At 40.8% G+C, this 23,999-nt stretch overlaps 1 protein-coding gene across 1 annotated transcript; it reads left to right on the plus strand.

Annotated features, from left to right (window-relative positions):
• The first annotated feature begins 3,156 nt into the window (after positions 1 to 3,156).
• Positions 3,157 to 22,212, plus strand: LOC122550759 (protein shisa-2-like). The gene is made up of 2 exons (XM_043691977.2): positions 3,157 to 4,230; positions 21,465 to 22,212. Exons 1-2 carry the CDS (start codon positions 3,897 to 3,899, stop codon positions 22,025 to 22,027), a joined length of 897 nt encoding a protein of 298 aa, XP_043547912.2. The 5' UTR covers positions 3,157 to 3,896; the 3' UTR covers positions 22,028 to 22,212.
• The last annotated feature ends 1,787 nt before the right edge of the window (positions 22,213 to 23,999 follow it).

Consider the following 23,999-nt stretch of genomic DNA (forward strand, 5'->3'; position numbering starts at 1 on the left):
CTTCTTAGAGTCATAGAGTCATAGAGATGTACAGCATGGAAAAAGACCCTTCGGTCCAACCCATCCATGCTGACCAGATATCCCAACCCAATCTAGTCCCACCTGCCAGCACCCGGCCCATATCCCTCCAAGTCCTTCCTATTCATATACCCATCCAAATGCCTCTTAAATGTTGCAATTCTACCAGTCTCCACCACTTCCTCTGGCAGCTCATTCCATACACATACCACCCTCTGCGTGAAAAAGTTGCCCCTTAGGTCTCTTTTATGTCTTTCCCTTCTCACCCTAAACCTATGCCCTCTAGTTCTGGACTCCCTGACCCCAGGGAAAAGACTTTGCCTATTTACCCTATCCATGCCCCTCATAATTTTGTAAACCTCAATAAGGTCACCCCTCTGCATCCGACGCTCCAGGGAAAACAGCCCCAGCCTGTTCAGCCTGTCCCTGTTGCTCAAATCCTCCAACTTTGGCAACATCCTTGTAAATCTTTTCTGAACCCTTTCAAGTTTCACAACATCTTTCCAATAGGAAGGAGACCAGAACTGCATGCAATATTCCAACATTGGCCTAACCAATGTCCTTCGCAACATGACCTTCCAAATCCTGTACTCAATAATCTGACCAATAAAGGAAAGCATACCAAATGTCTTCTTCACTATCCTATCTACCTGCGACTCCACTTTCAAGAGCTATGAATCTGTACTCCAAGGTCTCTTTGTTCAGCAACACTCCCTAGGACCTTACCATTAAGTGTATAAGTCCTGCTAAGATTTGCATTCCCAAAATGCAGCACCTCGCATAATATCTGAATTAAACTCCATCTGCCACTTCTCAGCCCATTGGCCCATCTGGTCCAGATCCTGCTGTAATCTGAGGTAACCCTCTTCGCTGTCCACTACACCTCCAATTTTGGTGTCATCTGCAAACTTTCTTACTGTAACAGAATTCAGTCTTAGATTTTAACGCTCACGTTTCTGAACCCACAGCTTTCAGACTCACAGCAAAAGTGCTAGTCACTTGGCTAAAAGAAGAATACTAAAATTCTGCTAATGTTTTGAGTCCAGAGACCTTTTGAAATAACTTTGTCTGTTTTGACAAAGGGTCACTGGACTCAAGACATTCACTCTGTTTTTATCTGCTGCCAGATCTGCTGAGTTTGTCCAGCACTTTATGTTTTTGTTTCAGATTTCCAGCATATTCATTTATTTATTTTTATTTATTTATTTTCCAGTTCTTCACTTCTACGAAATTAAAATGTCCTCATTTATTTATTTTTATTTATTTATTTTCCAGTTCTTCACTTCTACGAAATTAAAATGGTCCTTTTTAAAAGTTCTAAAAATAAAGTATTTGTTGCAAGAATTGTTCCCTTTCTGATGCAGAGGTATAGGTTGGAATTACATTACCTATGTTAATACTGTGCCCCTGCTTCTTGTTTTTATTAATTTAGGGGATGTTGTCAACTCCAATTGGCCTAAAGAAGATGACAGTGAGCTGCCTTCTTGAATCACTGCAGTGAATGTATCGGGCAATTAAAGTGCAAGTCTAGCAAGTTCTTAAAAATAGCAGGCAGAGAAAAAAGGAAATGTGGGTTTATGACTGTGTAAAACATGAGAGCAGCCTAAGTTGATCAGCAACTTTTGGAGATTCACATCTCGTGGCATAACTCTACTTCTTGTTGTTGCCAATTTGTGCATTAAAAATACACAATATTCTTTTCCATTGAACGAAGTTGACCATTGCTTTATATGAATAAGCCAACCTTTTCATTGCACATTACTGTGATACAATGTTGTGAAATTCTAAATACTGCATGGGAATTCTTTTTTTAAAATGTGTATATAAGGCTCATTATTTATTACCTTTTTAAAATCTCCAATCCTGGCAATTTCCCCAATGGAATGACAGGAGTCGTCCAGAAAAACCCATTCGTGTATCTATAGTAGAGAACAATTTCTGTATTTCAAAAGAAGTGTTTGCAACTATCTTGGAGAAAAATTCTGGCATTTTCAGAAAGTTCCTTTCAAAACGTTAAATCTGCATTGAGTGTATGTAGAGAACCTTTGAGGACAGGACCGAAAAGCCAACACCTGTTACTGTAATTCCCAGAACCCACAAGCCCGTCTTCAAACTTTGTTTGACCTCACATTTGTCACAAACAACAATGAAAGAAACATCAGTCTGCCCGGTCCTCCCGAGTGATTGGATTGGGTCTGCAGCACCGCAGCTATAATTTTGGCCTGGTCTCATTGATTCATATTAACAGCTTCCAAACAGAATTGGAAAACCAACTTCCCCTGTACATGGCTGACGATCCAACGCAACTGAACGTAGTCTGCATCGCCACGTCTCTACCGGTTATAACTTTGTTCAATTGACATGTTTTGGTAGCAATATATGATCCGGGTACATTACTACGATGAAAGAAATCGGAAAATCACCCACGTCCCATTTCCTGTTTAACAATGAAATCTCCATATTTGACTTTCTGAATACGAATATTACCATAGCAACAACAGCAAATACAGCAACTGCGCACCTTGATCAGAGATTCTGCTGAAATAAGGTTCTGAACGACTTGCTGTACAATTCCGGCGTATTTCCCCCCGATTCCCAGTGGGGTTTTCCCTAAAAACCGTGTATTGTAGCTTTTATCATTTGCTCCCGTTAAAAGGGTTTCTATGACCTCTTAACTATTACCTGTAACTACTTTCCATTCTTCGTTGTTCACAACAGTGTGGAGGCTGTTGCAAACACAAAACCAACTTCACGTTAATTCAGAGTCCGGACCGAGTGAGGAAACCATGTGAACCCGTCCTCAAAGTTTCTCCCCCATTTATCTATGCAGCTTGTCATGAACTTGCACAACCAACAGCCCTCTGGCGTTATGTTTGAGCCCTCGGATACCTGCATCAAGTGGTCAAAGACTTTTTCAAAGTATTGCACATATTTCTAGCGAATCATTCAGTTTAAGATTATCCATCTTGCCAAGGGAATAAATGGCACACAATGGCATCAGGCACATTAAGCTTGGCCACTGAAGAAACTCCAATTCCCATGGGAACTTGATTTTCACGCAGACTCAGACCTATGCGCAAGTCCTGTATAATATGAAGCGGAGACTGCTGGTGAGACAGTGAAAAGCAGGGATTGTCGGAGCTGGAGGCTGTTAGTACTGAGCGGAGCCAGAGGTGGGGATGGCTTCAGCTCCGGCGCTGACACTCGCCTAACTGCTGCGCCTGGTTTGTGCAAGCTCCTGGATATAATAGAGGCGAGAATCTGCCAGCGTCTGTGCTAGTCCCAGCCTTTGGACAGAGCGGGCTTTTTGAACCGTTTTATTCCCCCCAAAAAAGTTGACAATCCCTTGTGCACGGGTGTACCTCAGGGATTCTGTGCTAAAATGCAGTAGCAACAGTGTCTTTGCCTTCAATCGGGTCGGGCGGATTACAATGCTGAGAAGGAAGAGTTAAAGGTGATGCATACGGAGCTGGACTGGAGACGGAAGGGGAGTAGCTGGTATCCACTGCTTGGAGATCTGGATTGAAAGACGTTTGTTTTTTGTTCTTGTTACTGCTCCCGGTTCAGAAGCACCGTGGAGATGTTGGGCAAAGGGGAAAGTGTCACTTGCTTGTTCCAGTAAAACCAGCAACTAAATCAGATGTAATCGTGAATCGCCTGGATGAAGATGGGAAGTGAAATCTGCCTCCCCTTCATTTGCTTTGTTGTTTAAAGACTGTGGGTCTGATGTCGGGGTCTCTCTGCCCCTCTTTTCTAATTTCCGAACTTACTAGGATGTTTTAAAAGCTGGGCAGAGTGTGTGAAGGCTCCTCATTGTTGTATTTTGCTGCCTGTCTCTGTGGTTTGACCCCTGACCTGTGGCTCCTGGTCACTTGGGGATGGGTTTGATGATGAGAAGCTGCAGGGTGCTCCCGGGTTGGCACCTCCTGCTCGCCGCTGCTTTCTTCGTGGCCCCGGTTCCGGTCAATGCCAGCGGAGAGTATTGCCACGGCTGGCTGGACTCTCAGGGGAGCTGGCACCAAGGGTTCCAGTGTCCCGAGCGCTTCGACTCAGGCTCGGCCACCATCTGCTGCGGCTCCTGCTCCCTGCGCTACTGCTGCTCCAGTACTGAGGCCAGACTCGACCAGGGTCACTGTCACAACGACCAACCGGCGGTGAGCAGCGGCGATGCGGCCGGCGGCGAGGGCAGGGACAGTGCTAACTCCTCAGCAGGTAAGGCTACAGCACATCCAGATTACTTCTAATCACAACGCAACGTGTGAAGGTCAGCTAGAGAAACAAAAACGCCATAGATAAGGCTCATCAGATCAGGTCAGGAATATAAGGACCAGCATGGACTTGTTGAACCGAATGGCCTACTGTAAAACTCTCAATCCTGTGTGAAAGGGCTTAGATTTCTGTCAACTCACTAGGATTTCAACCTCCCCCTATAATATAAATGATGATGAAATGAAGACTACACTGTATAAAGTGGACTTTTGTGTTTTCGTTTTGAATGTGTTAATATTCAGAAACTGGTCTGTCCAAAAAGAAGTGTGTGCCTTTGGAAGTTTCAGTCTTTTTCTAAAGCAGCTTACTTTGGGGGGGGGGGGGGGGGGGGGTGGCTTCAAATAGGAACTTGGACTTCGGAGCAAGAACAGGCCATTCGGCCCTTCTAACCTGCTCCTCTATAAAGTCATTCGCTATCTCGCTATCTCAATTCTATTTCCCCGTCTGCCCCCATCCCCATCTTAGAGCGGGTCCCTTGCTCCAATGGTTACTCTCAGACTCTGTAGGAATCCTGGGCCGAGGTATGAGGGAAGCTGCAATCAGGGTCCAGGAGCATTGAGGTCTAGTCATTGGAGACAACAGCTCCATACCAACTTGACAGGGCTTCCAGGCTCATAAAATCGGGCAGAATGCCGGGCATTTGCTTAGAGCGAGGTCAGAGGGTACATGTTACAGAAGTCTAATCGTGGCCTATACATTGTGCAGCGAATAACAACCGGAAAGTCACCCCCTGTCACAGTAATTTAGTTATGAGTGATAGTTCTCATTATTAGTTTATGACACAATTAATGTTCCTCTGCACAGTAAATAACCAACTGCATTTGTTTTTAATTTAACCTATTTTCCTTCTAATCAAGCTGTTTGGAGATGTTATTATACACTTCTGAAGCGGGTGGGACTTGAACCCGGGTCTTTCAGTCTAGGGGATAGGGACACGGGGGCCCAATGCGGGGAGCTTTTGTTTTAATTGAGATGCACACGTGTATGTGTGGATCGTAGGTTATTGGTTTTCTCCCCAAATGGGCGCATGCAAAATACAGGCTGCGGGTTTGAAATTGTTGGTTCAGTATCATGGAAAACTAAACGTTTCCCAGATTGTTTTAAGTAATAAGATGAAGATAACTTCCGGTCATTGCAATTTCTTTAACAGCGCAATTCGGAAGAATTAAAAGACCACACAAGTGATCGGAAACCAGGCTTCAAAAATATCCAGACAAAAACACAACAAATTAACCAGACAAAATAAATAACGTGGCATCGTAACTTTCCCATGGCTTCCAGCCCGAGCGGAACGAGAAGTTATTTTAGAGCGTGATCACTTGTGATTCGCTTCCTTGTGTGGAACAGCTCTTGAAATGTCCACATACCTGAAGAGCTATTTTGTCAATTCCGAATCCATCTGTCTAATGTTGGGTTCCATTTGGATTCTTTATCTGTTTACTCCGGCCGGGGTTTACTGAGAATATTTGCGCACACTGTCGATTCCTACATCTGAACCTTTGCGTTTAACGACTGGAAAGTGAAAAACTATTCACAAAATACAAGCTCTTCTCATTTTGTGAAATGTTGAATGATATTGTCCACCAAACTCATTAACTCTGTTTCACTCCACAGAGTTAAAAATCACACAATACCAGGTTATAGTCCAACAGGTTTGTGAGTGCCGCTTCGAAATATAGTGCTTCCAAATAAAGCTGTTGGACTATAACCTGGTGTTGTGTGGTTTTTAACTTTGTACATCCCCAACACCGGCACCTCCAAGTCATCACTCCACAGATGCTGCCAGACCTGCTGAGTCTCTCTAGCAGTTTTTGTTTTTGTTTCCGATCTCCGGCATCCACAATCCTTTGTTTTATTATTATTCCGATAGTATATACTTTATTCGTACATACAATGGAAGAATGAGCTTTCTTTATGGACATGGAATAATCTTTAGGAAATATATCTAGCACATATTGGCTTTTGAAAGCAGAAGATTGCTAAAAATATTAAGTGCTGGGATGATTAAGCTGGAAGAGAAGCTGTAAACCTTTAATGCAGTGCTTATGTATTAAGCTATAGTGACAACAGATTAAGCATGAATTCTTCGTCTTACAAGATTTAAGGAAATATCTGATACAAGCCATTGTCCTTTTGAATGCATGTTAGTGCGGGGACAACAGTTAAATGTCCCAGATGTATCTTAAGAATTTTAAAATTTTATTAGACATGTTGACGAAAGTAAAGACAATAAGAGATGATGTCTTCTCACTAATACAAAAAAAATTACGAACGATAGAAACTTTAAAGGATGAATAACGATGTGAATTTGCAGTGTGCCATTTTACCTGTTGGGAACTGAATTAAAGTCTGGCTGGGCTGATGAGATGACAAGTTATTTTTCCACCACAACTAGTTTGGTTCAGATCAGGAGTCTGGTGCTTGTTTGCTGGCAGCCTATGTTTACATTGCTGAAATGACTCATCTGACTTCTGGCAATACAATAAGGACCATGAAAAAAAATCAACGATTTTATCACCACTGAAATGAGTACATGAATGTGCCAGTCTCCTATGATTTGAATGAAAAATGAGCTAATGTAAACTCTTTTTATATTTCAAGTTCCTGCTGGTTGATGGGGTCTCTCTGAATACTTTGTTCAAATGGAATCCTGAATCTGTAACAAATCTGCTTCACCTGAAACATTTTGCATTTTGTGTGTTTTTGTAAACCAGCTCATATTGATTGTAATAGCAGTTTGTTAGTCACCATGGCACTCCTACTATTGATGTCAACCATAAGTCTTACTTTTTTTTAAATGAATGGAAAATCCATTGGCCAAATCATGTTTTATTTGGTTGAATGGATTTTCAAAAGGTGCTTGACAAAATACGACACCATAGACCTGGAAAGAACATTAAAGTCCAGGGGACTAAATGGACAGTCGCCAAGGAATCTGCAGACTAAAAGAGTGTATACTGTCTTGTTCATCCAGGTGTGAGTGCCAGTCTGCTGCTCTTTTTGATATATATATATAAAGTTATCCTCAGCATACAGATCATCAGTTCAATGTTTGCAGAGGGCACACAACTTGGAAATGTAGCAAATAACAACAGAAGACTTTGAAAGGAGTCTGTGATATTTATTATTGGGAAGAAACTGTGCACATATGGGACAATGGTCAGCTCTCAGCTGGAATATTGCATTCAGTTCTGGGTTTTATATTTCAGCAAGTTGTCATTCGGAATGCATTGTGTGAAAGTGTGGTGAAAAGGGATGCAATAGCATTTTTCAAAAAAGGTATTCAGTGAATACCTATAGGGAAAGTATCAAAAGAATCAACATGAAAGTGGAAAGGTATTGGAAAGGTCTTTTAAAGAAATGACACAATTCTGATGGGCTGAAGCTCCTCTTTCTGTGATTTTTGATTCTATGAATTCTTGAATCACAGTCATTAAGAAAATTAAGTCCATTGAATCCTGATAAAGCTGCACACATATATAGTGTAAACTATCCATAGAACTGTCAGACCAGGGAACTGCTCTCCTATCAAAGAAAGATACTGGTGGTGTTTAACCTGAGTGCCACCACACACCAGGGAAAGGGATAGGTTGAGAAGGAGAGTCCTACAAGATATCATGAACCCATGATATTAGCATCACTCTGCAATATGGACCAACAATCAGGACAACTGAGCTAACCAACTCCCAACACACTAATAGTTGCCAGTGCTTTCAGTATACAAAAGTCCAGTATGACCTGAAGCATCAGTCATTTTTTTTCTTCATGAATGCTGCAATACTTACTGAGTAAAGTACTTCCATCAGTCTTTTTTGTTGCATATTTAAAGCATGACACTCCTTTGTTGAACAATACAAAGAAATGTACAATTTACTTATGTAGGGCTAGCTAAGCTGGGATAATTGATCTAGTTTGGGCAACAGATGCTTTTTTTTCACTGAAGTACTATTAATAAATACAATATCTAGCATATTTAAGCATCTACATTATTTTGATTTCATAAATATATTAGAACAAGAATTTCTCTGGTCCTTATTTGATACGGTACTCAAAATGTTGAAGTTTTCTGTTTGGTAATTCAGTGAAATTGTGAATGTGATGCCTATGGACCAGTGAAATCCCTCGCTCATTGTGTAGATCGTATTGTGATTGTCAGATGAGGGGCAAGACAATATGCAAGAACCAACTAACAATTTCAACTAGTAGCAGTAAACCATTAATGAAAGCTAGTTTAATAGAAATGGTTTTGTACTCTTTTTGGAACATCGCGACTAGTTAACAGTATTATTTATAAAATAGATTCCACTAAAAATCACGAGCATTCACTTTTCAATGGACTATAAAAAGGGCATTAATTAAAATATTCATATGCATTTCAATCCAATTCATAATGGCAGAGATTTACAGCTTGAGAGCCACTGCTTATAACTGAAATTAATTTATAGCCCAGTTTTGTTGGATGTCAGACATATAGACAGTTTTAAAACCTGCACTCATTACCACTTTAAATAAGCTGGAACCTGTGAAACCCAAGCTGTGTGATGTGTTGGACCTATTTGCCCGTCAATAGTATAACAGCCATATAGTTAACCTACTTTTGCATAGCCAAATACAAAAAAGCATCCTAGATTTCCAAATTGGGAATACCAGTTTTAGAATGATCTGCCAAATGAAAATGTCACAGCGGATGTAGAGGGAACCTTCTAAAGTTAGGGATAAGATAAAGTCCAAGTGCAGTTGAAAGTGGCATTTGTCTTTTAGCTAAACCTGGGAAATGGTTTCATGAGTGCTTTGGATGCAAAAAGTAAAAGAAATAACTTTTTAAACCATGACACGCCTTTATTGAAGAATACAAATTATTGTACAATTTAGTCATGTAGGATTAGCTAAGCTAGGATAAATGATCTAGTTTGGGCAATAGATGCTTTTTTTTCACTGAAGTACTATTAATAAATACAATATCTAGCATATTTCCCCTTTAATAAAATATGTTAATATAGGCAATCTAACATCATGACAGTTAAAGTCTCTACTCTCATCTTTTGTTGAGAAAGTGCAGTTAATGTAAAATTTTCCAAGTTAATTTTTCCTTCTCATATTAACACATTAATCCACAGTAACCTACATCAGAACTTATGGTGTGGAAGGAGAAAAAGTTATTTGATTAGTCTGGTGAAAGAAAAAAAACAGCTGGGAAGTCCCAGCAAATAATGCACTTTCTAATCAACCTGTTATAGAGATGTTGTTACTTACCTCTGAAGGAAGTAAGATTTGAATAATTCAGAGGTTGGGGACACTCCCACTGCACCATAAAAGCACCTCCCACTGAGCTTCATGAACAGTGGCTCAATTAGAAACAAAAGCTGAAATGTGACCTAGTGTAGATTCTAAATGCTGCCAATTAAGAAAATATTAGGTTGACACCAGTTGTTACTTTGGCTTTTAGTGCTCAGATTCAAGGATAATTGTAGTTCCATGCTGAATTGAAAAGAAATTTGTAAATTGTCCCAATTGTGTTGACTCCATTGAATTATTTTATACCACCATATTTTCATCAACCAAGAATGTTTCAAGCTGCAGTGCAAGTCTTGCTGGCATTAAGCATAGAATCTAATTGCAGTAAACTGATACAGAATGAAACACAATATATTTCACTACTTTATTTCACAATTGATCATCAGGGAAACAGTAGATGAGGTGTTCAGTGATCTATTATTTGTAGAGAATTGCTGGTGCTAATTGTTCGCTGTATTTACATTTGCACTGTCAGTGTACTTTGAAAGTAATTATTTGAAATATCTAAAAATGCATCTTTAACTATTTAATGATGAGATAGATTTTTGAAATTTCAGGGAGTTGAGGGCAATGCTGAGCTACCAAGAGGTGATGAGGTCTGAGGCAGATCAGTGATGATCTTATTGATTGGTTGGACTGGTTGATGGATCAAATGGCCTACTTCTGCTATTTTTAATGTTCTTTTGTAAAGTATTGTTGTGCCATATAACTGGAAATAAAAATATTACTTCTGCATTTTGAGGACTGGGCATTGAGCCTATTCACTGGAGCTCATGCATAGGCATTTTTTGCAGGCCATAATGCTGAAATTATTCTGGGGGTAAAATACCAAAAATATTCATAACACAACTTTACCACTGAAGCATGAATATTTGTATCATTAAAATATAAAGCTAATTATAGCTGTGTGATAGAGGCCATTCATGTGCAGTGTGCCATAATTCCTTTCATGCATAAGAATTTGCTGTGACTATATGCGCTGGGAATCTAACAGGACATGTGAGCTTGTAAACTAGACAGAATGTGTGATTGCAGTGACAATGATCTTCAGGTCTTGTTTCACTTGTGTGAAAGCCCCTTTACAACTCTCACCGATTTCTCTCATTCAACTTGCTATAACTAGCAGTCAAAGACAATTCAGTACCTGTGTTCCAATATTTTCCAATATCCCATTCCAATGTGATTATGCAGTAGTTTTTTTTTATCAAGCTGAACTGTTGTTCATTGACTTTCAATTAGTCAGTGAAATCCTAGAGCTGGCTCTAATCCAGAATTACTACTGCTGATCTGAGCCCTTGGTGGAGTGTTGCTTACAGGGAGAATGGTTCCATGATGAAGAACTAGAACAGCTGACAACAGCACAGAAACAGTGCTAAACTTGTAAAAATGATTGGTTATGTTACAACTGGAATATTGGGTTCAATTTTATGTGCTGAAATTTAAGAAGAATGTGAAGGATACATAAGAGATTTACCATGATGCACCAGAGTTAGTGATAACAGCTGTTGATTATGTGAGACAAGAGGAACTCTGGCTTTTTAAATAGCACAAAGAAGGTGTGGCTGAGCTGCAATAGAGATGGTCAAGAGAAAATAATTATACCTACCAGTTAGTGAGTTGGTAATTTGATTTTAATTTAATTTGTCATGCAAAGGACAAAGAAGTTACAATAACTTTTAACACTAAAGAACGTAAAAAGCTCTTGTTTCCAGAAGCAGAATCTATAAAGATTTAAAATAAAACAGAATAAATGTTTTGAGGAGAAAAAATAACTTGAACTGATGCTTCTGCCACTTAGAGAGTAGCATTGTCTGTGGGCTAGTGGAGAATGCTCAGCTATAGAAAGATAGCTGAAATTAAATAAAGTCCATCTCTAAGTTTGTCAGAGGTTCACCCTTAATCTTTATGCACACTGTTGGTAAAATTTGCAATTTGCCAGCATAGCACATTACCATCTGCTCTCTACCCTGCCTGGATAAGGTTGGTTTCAGCTGGTATGACCTTGGAAAGAGTTTGGGGAGATAGAGATTCAAGCAAGATGATAAGTGGGCTTTGGTGTGAAGTGGAAATAGTGGAAAGGCAAGTTGCAAAGGGGATACAAACAGTTTACAGAAAGACAAAAACAGAAATTGCTGCAAAAACCCAACAGGTCTGTGAGCACCTGTGGAGAGAAAGCAGAGTTAGCATTTTGGATCCAATCACCTTTCATCAGGGCTGAAGGTGCAGCAAGTAATCAGAATGACTAATGGAATGTTGGCTCTATTTCAAGGGGATTGGAGTAGTGAAATCTTACTACAACTGTCCAAGGTGCAGGTGAGACCACATCTGGAGTACTATGAGTTGTTTGATCCCCTTATCCCTTAAGAAAAGGTACCATTTCATTGGAGGCAGTTTAGAGAAGGTTCACTAAAATGATCCCTGGTACGCAGGGATTGTCTTATGAACAAAGATTTAAAAAGTAGATTAGATTACTTACAGTGTGGAAACAGGCCCTTCAGCCCAACAAGTCCACACCGACCCGTCGAAGCGCATCCACCCAGACCCATTCCCCTGCATTTACCCCTGCACCTAACACTACGGGTAATTTAGCATGGCCAATTCACCTAACCTGCACATTTTTGGACTGTGGGAGGAAACCGGAGCACCCAGAGGAAACCCATGCAGACACGGGGAGAACGTGCAAATTCCACACAGTCAGTTGCCTGAGTCGGGAATTGAACCCAGGTCTCTGGCGCTGTGAGGCAGCAGTGCTAACCACTGTGCCACTGTGCCACCCACTATTGTGTCGGGAAGCCCCTTATTGTAGTTAGAAGAATGAGAGGTGATCTCATTGAAATGTATAGGATTCTTAATGGGCTTGACAGGATAAATGCTGAGAGGATGCTTCCCTCATGGGAGAGGACCGCCAATTAAGATCGAGATAAGGAGGGATTCAGGGGTTTTTGAATCTTAACCTCTTGCCAAAGAGACCTATGGGGCAGAGTCCTTGTGCCTATTTAAGGCTGAAATAGATGGATTCTTGATCAATAGGGGAATCAAGTGGGGGTTAGAGGGAAAAAGCAGGAAAATGGACATGAAGAATATTGGTCAGCCATAATTCTATTGAATGGCAGAGCAGCCTTGAGAGCCAAATGGTCTACTCTTGATCCTATTTCTTTTGGTTTAATGACTATGGTCTTATGGGAGGAGAGAAGATGCTATAGAGGGAGCTAAATGGGTGGTCTCTACCAGAGTGATGTAGAAATCAATGAACTATTCACTCTTATAAAAAGGTGGGTGGATAAAGAAAAGCAGCATAAAGATCAAATAGCCAAAACAGAAAAGAAAACCACATTTTATATGTACTCTTCAGGATGATCTCGTGGGGTGGTCATTGTACAGGACAGTGTGGAGAGGAGTGGGGAGTGGGTTATTATCTGATAGCACAGTGAAAGATGGTGAGTTGGGTGAATGGGATGAGAGTGAATTTGCTGTGGTGAGAAGGTCAACAAAAAAAGAGAATGAGGCAGTTTAACTTTATTACTTACTAGAACAACCTATTGGCTTTTTGACCTGTACCAGGAGAGGCACTTGCACTTATTTAAACTAAATTGAAATCTGGGGGGGCTCCAAGATGGCAGTGACCTAGGAGGAATGCGTTTGCCAGGCTCCGTACCACAACATTGGCAGGACAGAGCTAGAACCCATCCCATCTATGTTATTGTGAGCCAAAAAACAGTAAAAGAGCTACAGAACCTGAAAATTTCACTTGGCTTATTTTTTGCTGCTGGAGAATGCTGAAAAAAGGAGGAAGTTCATCCAGCGCCGGGCCCAGGGCTGGGGCCAGGTCCCAACCCACCGAGGTGGTGGGCTTGCTTACTCACCAGGCCCTGGTTGAGAAGCTTACCAAATCTCACAAGGTCCTGTGAAAGCAGATTGAAGTGAGATCAAGGAAAGGCTGGCTGGCTGTGGTCTCTGCTATGCTGCAAAAGCACAAACAGCTGCTGGAAGACCGGGGGAAAAGGACTAATGAGGTCGAACGCCAGGTCACAGAGGTGGAAGCAGCGGCTGATTCATCCAAGAGTCGGATTGAAGCCCTGGAAACACAGATCCGAGGTTTAGAGTCATAGAGATGTACAGCATGGAAACAGACCCTTCAGTCCAACCTATCCATGCCGACCAGATATCCCAACCCAATCTAGTCCCACCTGCCAGCACCCGGCCCATTATCTATCCAAACCCTCCTTATTCAAATACCCATCCAAATGCCTCTTAAATGTTGCAATTGTACCAGCCTATTTGTTGGACCTGGTGGATGATCTTGAGAACAGGGGCAGAAGAAAGAACATCCTTATTGTTGGCATGCCGGAGGGGATGGAAGGCGAGTGGCCAGTGGAATTTTTTGAGAAGTAGTTCCCGGAATTCCCTAATTTCGAGGCTGAAAAGGGAAGGATAAAGATTAAGAGAGCCCACCAGGTTGCGGATGAAAGCCAGGTATGGACCAGTGCACTTGCTCTGTCCTGGGAAGGTTTCATCATTATAAAGACAAACAGAGAGTCCTGGAAGCTTCCAGAGCCCAACGGAAGGATCCAAAGGCGTTGGTGTGCAAGGGCTCCAGGATCATGTTCTTCCAAGACATTTCAGCGGTGGTGATCCGGAAAAGGGATCCTACGACAACATCAAGAAGAGATTAAGTGCTTGGGATCCAGTACACTCTTAGATATCCAGTGGTGCTTCGGATTAATTACAATGGATCTATACATTTATTTGACTCACCAGAGAAAGTGAGGAACTTTGTGGACATGCTGACTTAAGCTAAATGATTGAATAGGCACAGATAATAGGGTTGTTCGGGTTTGTCCTTCTTTAGAGAGGTCTTGGTGGAGTCTCCTTTTGATGATATAAGTTGCGTTAAATTATGCTCGGGATGGATAGAATATTTACCTTTAATTTCTAAGTTAAGTTATACCAAGGGATGGGTGACACATTTACTTTTAACTTACTTATGTATATTACTAATTTTGTTTACTTTGTCCTGCCGGGTTGCCTGTCTGTGTGGTGAGACCCTAGCTGGTAGGAGTTAAGAGGGCGGTTAGGATGGTGAGTAGGATTTTGGGATGTGTAGGGGCCCCCTTTAAATGGGGCATGGTAAATTCCTCTATTGCCTTTGGCGCTTTTTTGTTTTTAAATTTTTGATGTACATAATTTTTGCAAGTTTTGTAGGTTTGTTGGTTGTAGCTGTTTTAATTTATGTAGTTTTTGTGTTTTGTGGACTTTCTGTACTGAAGCTCAGCAATTCATAGTTCGAGTTCTCCCTCTCTGGAGTCTATTGGTGCTATACAAGGCTATGGCTAAGGATGTGTTCAAGTGGTATACCTGGAACATTAAGGGGAGTCACTCGCTGGTCAAAAGGAAGAAGATACTTTCCAGTTTTAAAGGGAGAGGGTGGATGTTGCCCTATTGCAAGAAACACATCTAGATAATGCAGCACATCTGAAATTGCAACAAAATGGGTATGATCAGGTTTATTTGTCATCTTTCAATACTAAGAGTCGTGGGGTGGCCATTCTGGTTAGGAAGAATCTCCCATTTAAGTTGTTAGAGTGTATTAAAGACACACAGAGAAGATTTGTAATCCTTAAAGCTTTGATACATGGGGAGGAACATGGAATCTTAAATGTTTATTGTCCCCCGGCCCAGCGCCTCATGTTCTTGATTGATGTGCTTTCTAGACTGGTTAACCTTGCATCTCAGCAAATTATTATTGGGGGAGGGGTTGGCGGGATTTTAATTGTCTAAGAGATCCTATGGTGGACAGATTGCTCAAAGGTCCACCAATATCCTCTTCATGGTCTAAGCAATTAAGGGAATAGTGTGTTGAACTAGGGCTGTATTCCTGATGAAGGGCTTTTGCCCAAAAGATTGATTTTCCTGCTCCTCGGATGCTGCCTGACCTGCTGTGCTTTTTCAGCACTACTCTGATCTAGAATTGGGTGATGTTTACCCTACTGACAGCAATTTTACATTTTTCTCCGATCTGCACTAGGATTGATTTTTTTTTGACTCCTGCAATGCATTTAGGCTCGGTGGTGTCATGCACAATTGGCAATATCACAATTTCTGATCAAACTCCAGTGTATCTAATGGTCAACAGTAAGGACAGTATGGTAGGTTCAAGGCATTGGCAACTGGATCCCTTCATCCTCAAGGATAGCAAGTTTATTGAATTCTTTTCTATTCAATTCAGGGCTTTTTTAGACATTAATTCAGGCTCAGCCAGTAACCCATTCATTCTCTGGGAGACTGCTAAAGCCTATGCTAAGGGGTTAGTTATTTCGTATTCTGCCAGTAAGAAACAGCAGAACGGTGAGCAGCAATGCTTGCTCGAGATATGTCTGAAGGCAGCTGAAAAGGCATACTTTGACAAGGCCTTGCTGGTCAAACTGCAGAGGATCATGGCGCTTCGGATCTATGCTGAATTCCATGCTCTCACGGACAGCTAAGAGGGAGCTTATATTTACTGACCAAAGGCTGTTTGAGTATGGGGGTAAGCCAGGCAAGTACTTAGGGAGCACTCCCTTTCCAAGCAAGATGCACTAAGTCATTGCCTCGATAAGGGACGACACTGGAAATTTAACCCATGATTCTAAAAGGGTTAACACGGCATTTCAGAAATTTTACTCTGCTGTATACCAGTCTGAATGCTGTGAAAATAGGTGAGTTAGGATGGAGTCTTTTTTAAAGAATTTGGACCGTCCAGGAATGACCCCTGAGCAAGGGTTTCTCCTTAATGCTCAGTTGTCAAAACAAGACGTGCAGGAAGCTGTGAGGCAGCTTCAGAATGGAAAGGCGCCGGGTCCTGATGGACTTCCCAGTGAGTTCTATAAGAAATTTAGAAGGATTCTGTCAGGACCAATGTTTAGTATGTTTTACAACTTACACAGTCATGGCCACCTCCCACCATCTTTAAGAGAGACAAACATCGCTCTTATTCTGAAAAAAGGGAAGGCCTTGGAGGCCTGTACTTCCTATAGGCCCATCTGACTCCTGAATGATGATTACAAGATTCTATCTAAGATTCTTGCTCTCAGATGAGAAAATGTACAGCCCTCCATCATTAAGGAGGATCAGATAGGTTTTGTCGCAGGTCATCGAATAATGTCAGGAGGTTGCTTAATATGATTAGATTCCGTACAGTGTGGAAACAGGCCCTTCAGCCCAACGAGTCCACACCGACCCCTTTCCCTCTGAATGATGCACCTGGTGGTTTTTCAGGTTACAGGATCAACTTTTCGAAATCAGAGGTCGTGCCCATGAGGGGGGGTCTTCTGAAAATGCCTGGTCCTGGGGACAAATCTCGATTCCCTTTAGATGGTCACAGGAGGGCTTTCTCTACTTCGGTATATTCATTACTCCCATCTTTGATCGGCTATTTAAAACCAATTTTGCCCATTTATTCGACAGCATCAAACAAGACCTTTGAAGATGGGGGGGCGCTTCCGATCTCTTGGTTAGGTCGGATAGCCCTCATTAAAATGAACATTCTGCCCCACCTGTTGTATCCAATGTGAATGCTTCCTCTGCTTTTAACTAAGTGACCCCTTATTAAACTGACTAAAGTGCAGCTACCCCACCTACTGGGAGGAGTGGACCTCCCAGATGTCAAAACTATCAGTTAAGCTCGTTGCTATCTTACATGAATGACTGGGCCTGGGAAGACAATCATTCACTTTGGGTTGGACATCGAAGCATCTCAGGCAAGATGCCCCCTTGTTAGTCTGCTGTTCTTAGACAAAATGAGGACAGTTAAGGAATATTGCCGTAGCCCAATAGTTATTAATACTGTTAAGGCGTGGAGAGCAATGCGTCAGAGTGAGGGCAATATTGCCAAAACATCATTTTTTACGCCCATAGTTGGTATGCTGGGCTTTCAGCTGGGGATGATGGACTTGGGGTTTAATCTATGGGCATCTAGGTGTGTGTCTTGCCTGGGTGACTTATTTGAGGGGAATATATTGATGTCTTTTGACCAGTTGGCTCAGAAATATGAGTTGCGTAATAGGGACCTCTTTTGCTTTTTTCAAATTAGAAATTTAGACAAAAAAAGAGACCACATTTCTAACTGATCCTTATAGATCTGACATGGAGTAGAGGGTGCTGAGTGCTGAGAACACACTTTCTGTCAGCAATGTCTATCGCCTGTTGGGAGAGGGTCCCTCGAATGAGTCTGAAAGGCTCTGTAAGGTATGGGAGAGGGAGCTGGATGTTGAGAACTCTTCTAAGTTATGGGATGATATCTGGGAAAATGCAAGAAGGATCTTGATTTGCAACAGGACCAGTGCCTTACAATTGAAGATTCTCCTCAGGGTCCGTCCACTTGGCTCCAGACTGCCTTTCAAAATTGAAAATGGAAGCATCTCCAATGTGTCCTAAATGCAAAATGGGTATGGGTGCACTCACTCATTGTCTCTGGTCCTGCCACAGACTGCGGGCATATTGGAGCAATGTGGTAGGTGAAATAGAGGGGGTCTTGGGGACAGAGGTGGAGATGGACCCAGTATCACTTCTTCTCAGTCTTGTTAACCCACTTCCATTAGACACACATGAAAAAATCCTTTTCAGTATCCTTATTTTTTGTGCAAGAAAGAACATTGTGTTAGAGTGGATGTTTTGAAACCCCCCCACCCCCCACCGCCCCCTGGAGCTGTCAGACTGGCATAAGCTAGTCATGGAGCACATCCCCTTGGACTTCCTTACAAGTATGGTGCACCATAAAACTGAGAATTTCTATAAGACGTGGCAGCCATTTTTGGGTTGCATGGATCCAGATTTGTCCGCCATACTAATAAAGGCCCTTGTATAGCCATGGCGATTCTGTTTAATGAGCCTGGTATCTAGGGAGGAGGAACTATGAACACATGAATATCTATAAATGTATGCTCTTGATGGTTGAGGACTATTACTTTGTTTTGTTGAGATGCGTTATTATTATTATTATTACTGTCTTTTTTAAAAATTAGTTACTATTTATTTAATTTGTGGGTTTCTTTGCATTGTTTTGTTTTATGTTTGTTGTAAATGTCAAAAAAATCTTTTTTCTTTAATAAGAATATATTTTAAAAAAACTAAATTGAAATCTGTGCTGGCAACCAGAGAGTAGGAGGGCTGAAAAGTACTGATTGATTTGGGTAGGGATTAGTCTGTGGGGTAGGTTGCAAAGTATGAGGAAGTGAAGAATGGAATGGTGGTATGGTCAAGATAGAAAGGCAAAGGGAATACAAAAGAGAAATGTAAGTGATTGACTGTGATTCAGAGCAGCAGCTGTAATTTGCATGGAAATGGACACAATAAGGTTACACAAAATGGGTAACAAATATATATCTGACCTTAACAGTCATTTGAATACATTCTGAAAGTCAAATAGAATTCAGTATGATCTTCAAATTAATGGTAGCCATGATGTGGAGATGCTGATGTTGAACTGGAGTGGATAAAGTCAGAAGTCACACAACAGCAGGTTCTAGTCTAAAAGGTTTATTTGAAACCACAAGCTTTCGGAGCACTGCTCCTTTGTCAGGTGAGGTGACGAAGGAGCAGCACTCTGAAATGTTGTGATTTGAAATAAGCCTGTTAGACTACAACCTGATGTCATTGTGACTTCTGACTTCAAATCACTGAAATGCATTGGAGATAGGATAACATACTCCCTGCAGTGTGCTCATCAACTGCATTGCGGACAGTGTAATGCACTCCTTGCAGTGTGTTGATGAACTCCATTGGAGACCATATAATGCACTCCTTTCAGTGAGGTGATGAACTGCATTGGAGACAGTGTCCTGTACTCCCTGTAGTGCACTAATGAACTGCATTGGAGGCAGAGTACTGCACTCCCTGTATTGCACTGATGAACTGAATTGAGGATAGTGTAATGCATTCCCTGCAGTGTGCTGATGCAATGATTATTTTATGCAGCTGATAGAATAGAAATTTCTTATCAAACCTATTTTGTTCTGGGGATGAAAATAATCCAATTAAACATCAGTACGCTATCATTCTGAAGTATCCTTCATCTAAATCATGTTAAATGTTTGAATAATAAAATTGGAAGCTTACTTCTGAAACCATTTTATTTCTGTTTCACAAAGTGGGAAATTAACAAGAAATATAAATAGTCGACAAGTCTTTTAATTAATTTTCATTACAAACAGTAAACTCTAGTTGTAACAGGATATTTGGCAAAATATACTAACTGTATACGACTTTTCACTCACAGTAGTTCTCTACTGTCTACTTAGCTATATCCTGAGTATTGCTAACCACCAATCTAATCAGGAAATCAGGAGAAATTTATTTTGCCCAGAGGATGGTTAGAATGTGGAACCTGCTACCACAAGGAGTAGTTGAGGCTGGAAACATAAATACAGTGAACAGTAAGATATGTTACTAAACGAGTATTTTGCCTCAGTGTTTACTATGGAAAAGGACATGGAAGATATAGAATGTACGGAAATAGATGGTGACATCTTGAAAAATGTCCATATTACAGAGGAGGAAGTGCTGGATGTCTTGAAACTCATAAAAGTGGATAAATCCCCAGGACCTGATCAGGTGTGCCCTAGAATTCTGTGGGAAGCTAGGGAAGTGATTGCTGGGCCTCTTGCTGAGATATTTGTATCATCGATGGTCACAGGTGAGGTGCCGGAAGTCTGGAGGTTGGCTAATGTGGTGCCACTATTTAAGAAAAGTGGTAAGGACACGCCAGGGAACTATAGACCAGTGAGCCTGACGTTGGTGGTGGGCAAGCTGTTGGAGGGGATCCTGAGGGACAGGATGTACATGTATTTGGAAAGGCAAGGACTGATTAGGGATAGTCAACATGGCTTTGTGCATGGGAAATCATGTCTCACAAACTTGATTGAGTTTTTTGAAGAAGTAACAAAGAGGATTGATGAGGGCAGAGCAGTAGTCTTGATCTATATGGACTTCAGTAAGGCATTCGACAAGATTCCCCATGGGAGACTGGTCAGCAAGGCTGGATCTCATGGAATACAGGGAGAACTAGTCATTTTGAATACAGAACTGGCTCAAAGGTAGAAGACTGAGGCTGGTGGAGGATGGTTGTTTTTCAGACAGGAGGCCTGTGACCAGTGGAGTGCCACAAAGATTGGTGCTGGGTCCTCTACTTTTCGTCATTTATATAAATGATTTGGATGCAAGCATAAGCACTGGCATGGTCCTGTTAGGCCCAATGATCTGATTCTGTGATACACCTTGATGTATTCTATTATCTGCAAACAGGATGATGATAGTGTCCAGAAAATTACATCGTCGATATGACTTACCATTTCAGAGATTAAGACTAGCTACCTGACAAAGAAGCAGTGCTCTAAAAGCTTGTACTTTCAAATAAACCTGTTGGACTATAACTGGATGTCGTCTGATTTTTGTCTTTGTCCACCCCAGTTCAACACCAGCACATCATTTCAGAGACTGACCAACTAGTCACACATTTTAAAGAATTACGTCTGCTGCTGAAGCCCTTTCGTGAGATGCAGCGATTCTCCATAAATAATAATGTGTCTAGAGACACTACCATTGTTCCAATGAGCAGGTCTAGTTCTAATCATTGTAGAAGATATATGACATTTAATGTAACACATAACCAATTGTCTCATTGTGGCAGCTTAATATATTTATATTTTTGTACACTCCATCCACTTGATTAGTCTTTGTGTTCAGTATTATTGTTAGTTATTTGCATATTGGCTAAGAAAGCATTGTTACTGTTAAATAGGCCATGCTGATGGTGTATATGTTCAGAATCTATTGCTGACTATATCTTTTATATTTCTTCTTCTATAGTATCTGCTCATTAATAACATGGTATGTTTCTTTCCCTCCAGTGCCAATCTACGTGCCTTTCCTCATTGTTGGTTCTGTATTTGTGGCCTTTGTCATCGTGGGCTCATTTGTGGCAATCTGCTGCTGCAGGTGCCTCAAGCCTAAACAGGAACCACAACAGAGCAGAACCCCAACGGAAAACCGCCTCATGGAAACGATCCCGATGATTTCAAGTTCTGGCAATCCCAGGGGATCCTCGTCCAGACAATCCAGCACTGCTGCCAGCTCTAGCTCCAGTGCCAACTCAGGGGCCAGGGCCCCTCCTCTAAGAACACAGACAAACTGCTGTCTGCCAACAGAAGGGACAATGAATAATATATACTTGAATATGCCACCTAATTTCTCGGTGATGAACTGCCAGCAAGCTCCACAGATTATGCCTCATCAGGCTCAGTTTTTACACCCTCAGTATTTGAGTTATGCTGTGCAACATGATTCTTTGGCAATGACCCCTACTCCTCCCTACATAGATGGACTGCAGAATGGTTTCCGACAAATGCAGACCCCATTCCCTCATGTTAGTGGGAATACTGAACAGATGATGTATACAACAGTAACTGTTTAAAAAGATACTTCTCAATTTTTGTAATATCTACAATGAAAAGTTTCTTCCTTTAAAATGTGAGAAGCATAACTCAATTTGAAACTCAATTTGAGTTTTTTTAAAGCAATTAGTTTGTCAACTGTATCTCAGATGAGATGGCAAAAGCTTTTTATTATGTGTACAATGAAAACGTATTTTTAAATTTGCTACCCTGGCAATGATCCTGTGAATATTTGTGGTTAGCACTGTCATGCTGATGCTCCTGGGAGTATCTGATGGTTAATGCTGCCCAGGTAATGCTCTGGGAATATCTGGTGGTTAGTACCGCCTCGCCAAAGATGTTGGGAGTACCTGATGGTCATTGCTATTCAGTTGTTGGTTGGAAGCACTTGATTGGTGAATACTGTAACAGGCTCAAGATTGGGAGTGTAACATTGCCCAGTGATGAGTTGTGGATGTATAGATGGTCAGTTCTGTCTCATTGATGATTGTGGCAGGACATGCAATTAGTTCTGTTACATTGCTTAGAGCAGACAGTGTAACTGCACTAATGATCACACATTAAAGTTCAGAGCAGGAGTGGGAAATTACATATTGTCTTGCCTGTTGACTTTGTTAAACAGGCAACTATTCTTATCAGGTACTACACTGTCTGTAAATCCATCCCCCTCCATCTACTCAGAAAACATACTATTTCATAAACCACATGTTGATTGTCAATATCTTACACTGGCCCATCTCTGCACTGTTGTTTCCAGAAATAACCAATCAATTCCTACTAAGAGTGCAAGGACATTTTGGATACTCCAAATTTAAGTTAATTGTAAAGGATCACAATTTAGTCCGAAAGAACGGAAATGCAAATACCTACAGGTGTTCATGAAAAATATATTTGAATCTTAAGCAATTTTATCTCGAAATTATAACTGTGAAGCTAGCTAGCACCTTGGCTGCAGTCATGGAAGGTCATCACCTTTACACGGCCAATTCTGCTGACAGCAATCTATTCATTAGTATGGAAAAATGCCATAATCAGTTTATTATGTCCATCTCTGATAGTTTTGAAATCAATTCACTACAGTGTAAGGGATCCATGTTTGCCTTGATTTTATTCAACAACTAAATGTGATGGAAGTTTTTGTGTAACAATAAATTAACATGGAATTCATGGTGAGATTGTGTCAGTTTCCAGCTCCATAATGATGGTTCCATAAATGTAATTCGGCCATCATTCCCCATTAATTCAGAGAGTTTTCCATAGAAATCAGGTACTTAGTTCATTCTCATTTATTTCAAATAATTCAGAAAGTGTACCAGTAATTTTACTTATGCTGGTTGATTTATTGGAACCCCTACCAGTAGACTGCAAATGGATGTTTAATTCAGAATTGGTTTGTTTTGAATGTTCAAATATTGAGATTATTTAAGTTACTTTATGATATTCACATTTCAACAAAATGTTTAAAAGAAGTTCAAACAGAACACCGAAGTTTGTGCTTTTCGAAGTGATATTGTAAAACATGGTATGCAAGTAACAGAAGTATACCTCCCTTATTTTATTGGTTGATATTGTGGTAGCAGTTAGGCAAACAACTATGAAGGAGCAACTTTTACACTGGAATATCTCGCCAGAAGAATGAAATATAGACTAATGCATACCTTCAATACTCTACTTTGTTTCAGCTTTTCTAGTGAAACATACTGAAATCCTGAAGGATAGTTTTTGGTATGGAGATTATCCATCAAAAGTTTCTTCTTAACACAAATTCATTATTGTAAAGTTAACAATTACCATTTTTAAGACAGAGTAATTAATCTCTCAAGTATCCAAGCTTCTATTCATTATTTGCATTGAATGTGAAAACTATGCAAACAAAATAACTTATGCAAGAGCATCCAAATGATCTGTGTAAAGATGACAAAGCAATTAACTTGTACACCAGGGAATTTGTTGTACTTGCTGATGTAAGGTTATATGACGTGTATTTGAAAA

Source organism: Chiloscyllium plagiosum, unplaced genomic scaffold, assembly GCF_037043375.1.
Source record: "Chiloscyllium plagiosum isolate Xiang-an unplaced genomic scaffold, Cpla_swu_hap1 HiC_scaffold_6, whole genome shotgun sequence".
Classification (NCBI taxonomy): Eukaryota; Metazoa; Chordata; class Chondrichthyes; order Orectolobiformes; family Hemiscylliidae; genus Chiloscyllium; species Chiloscyllium plagiosum.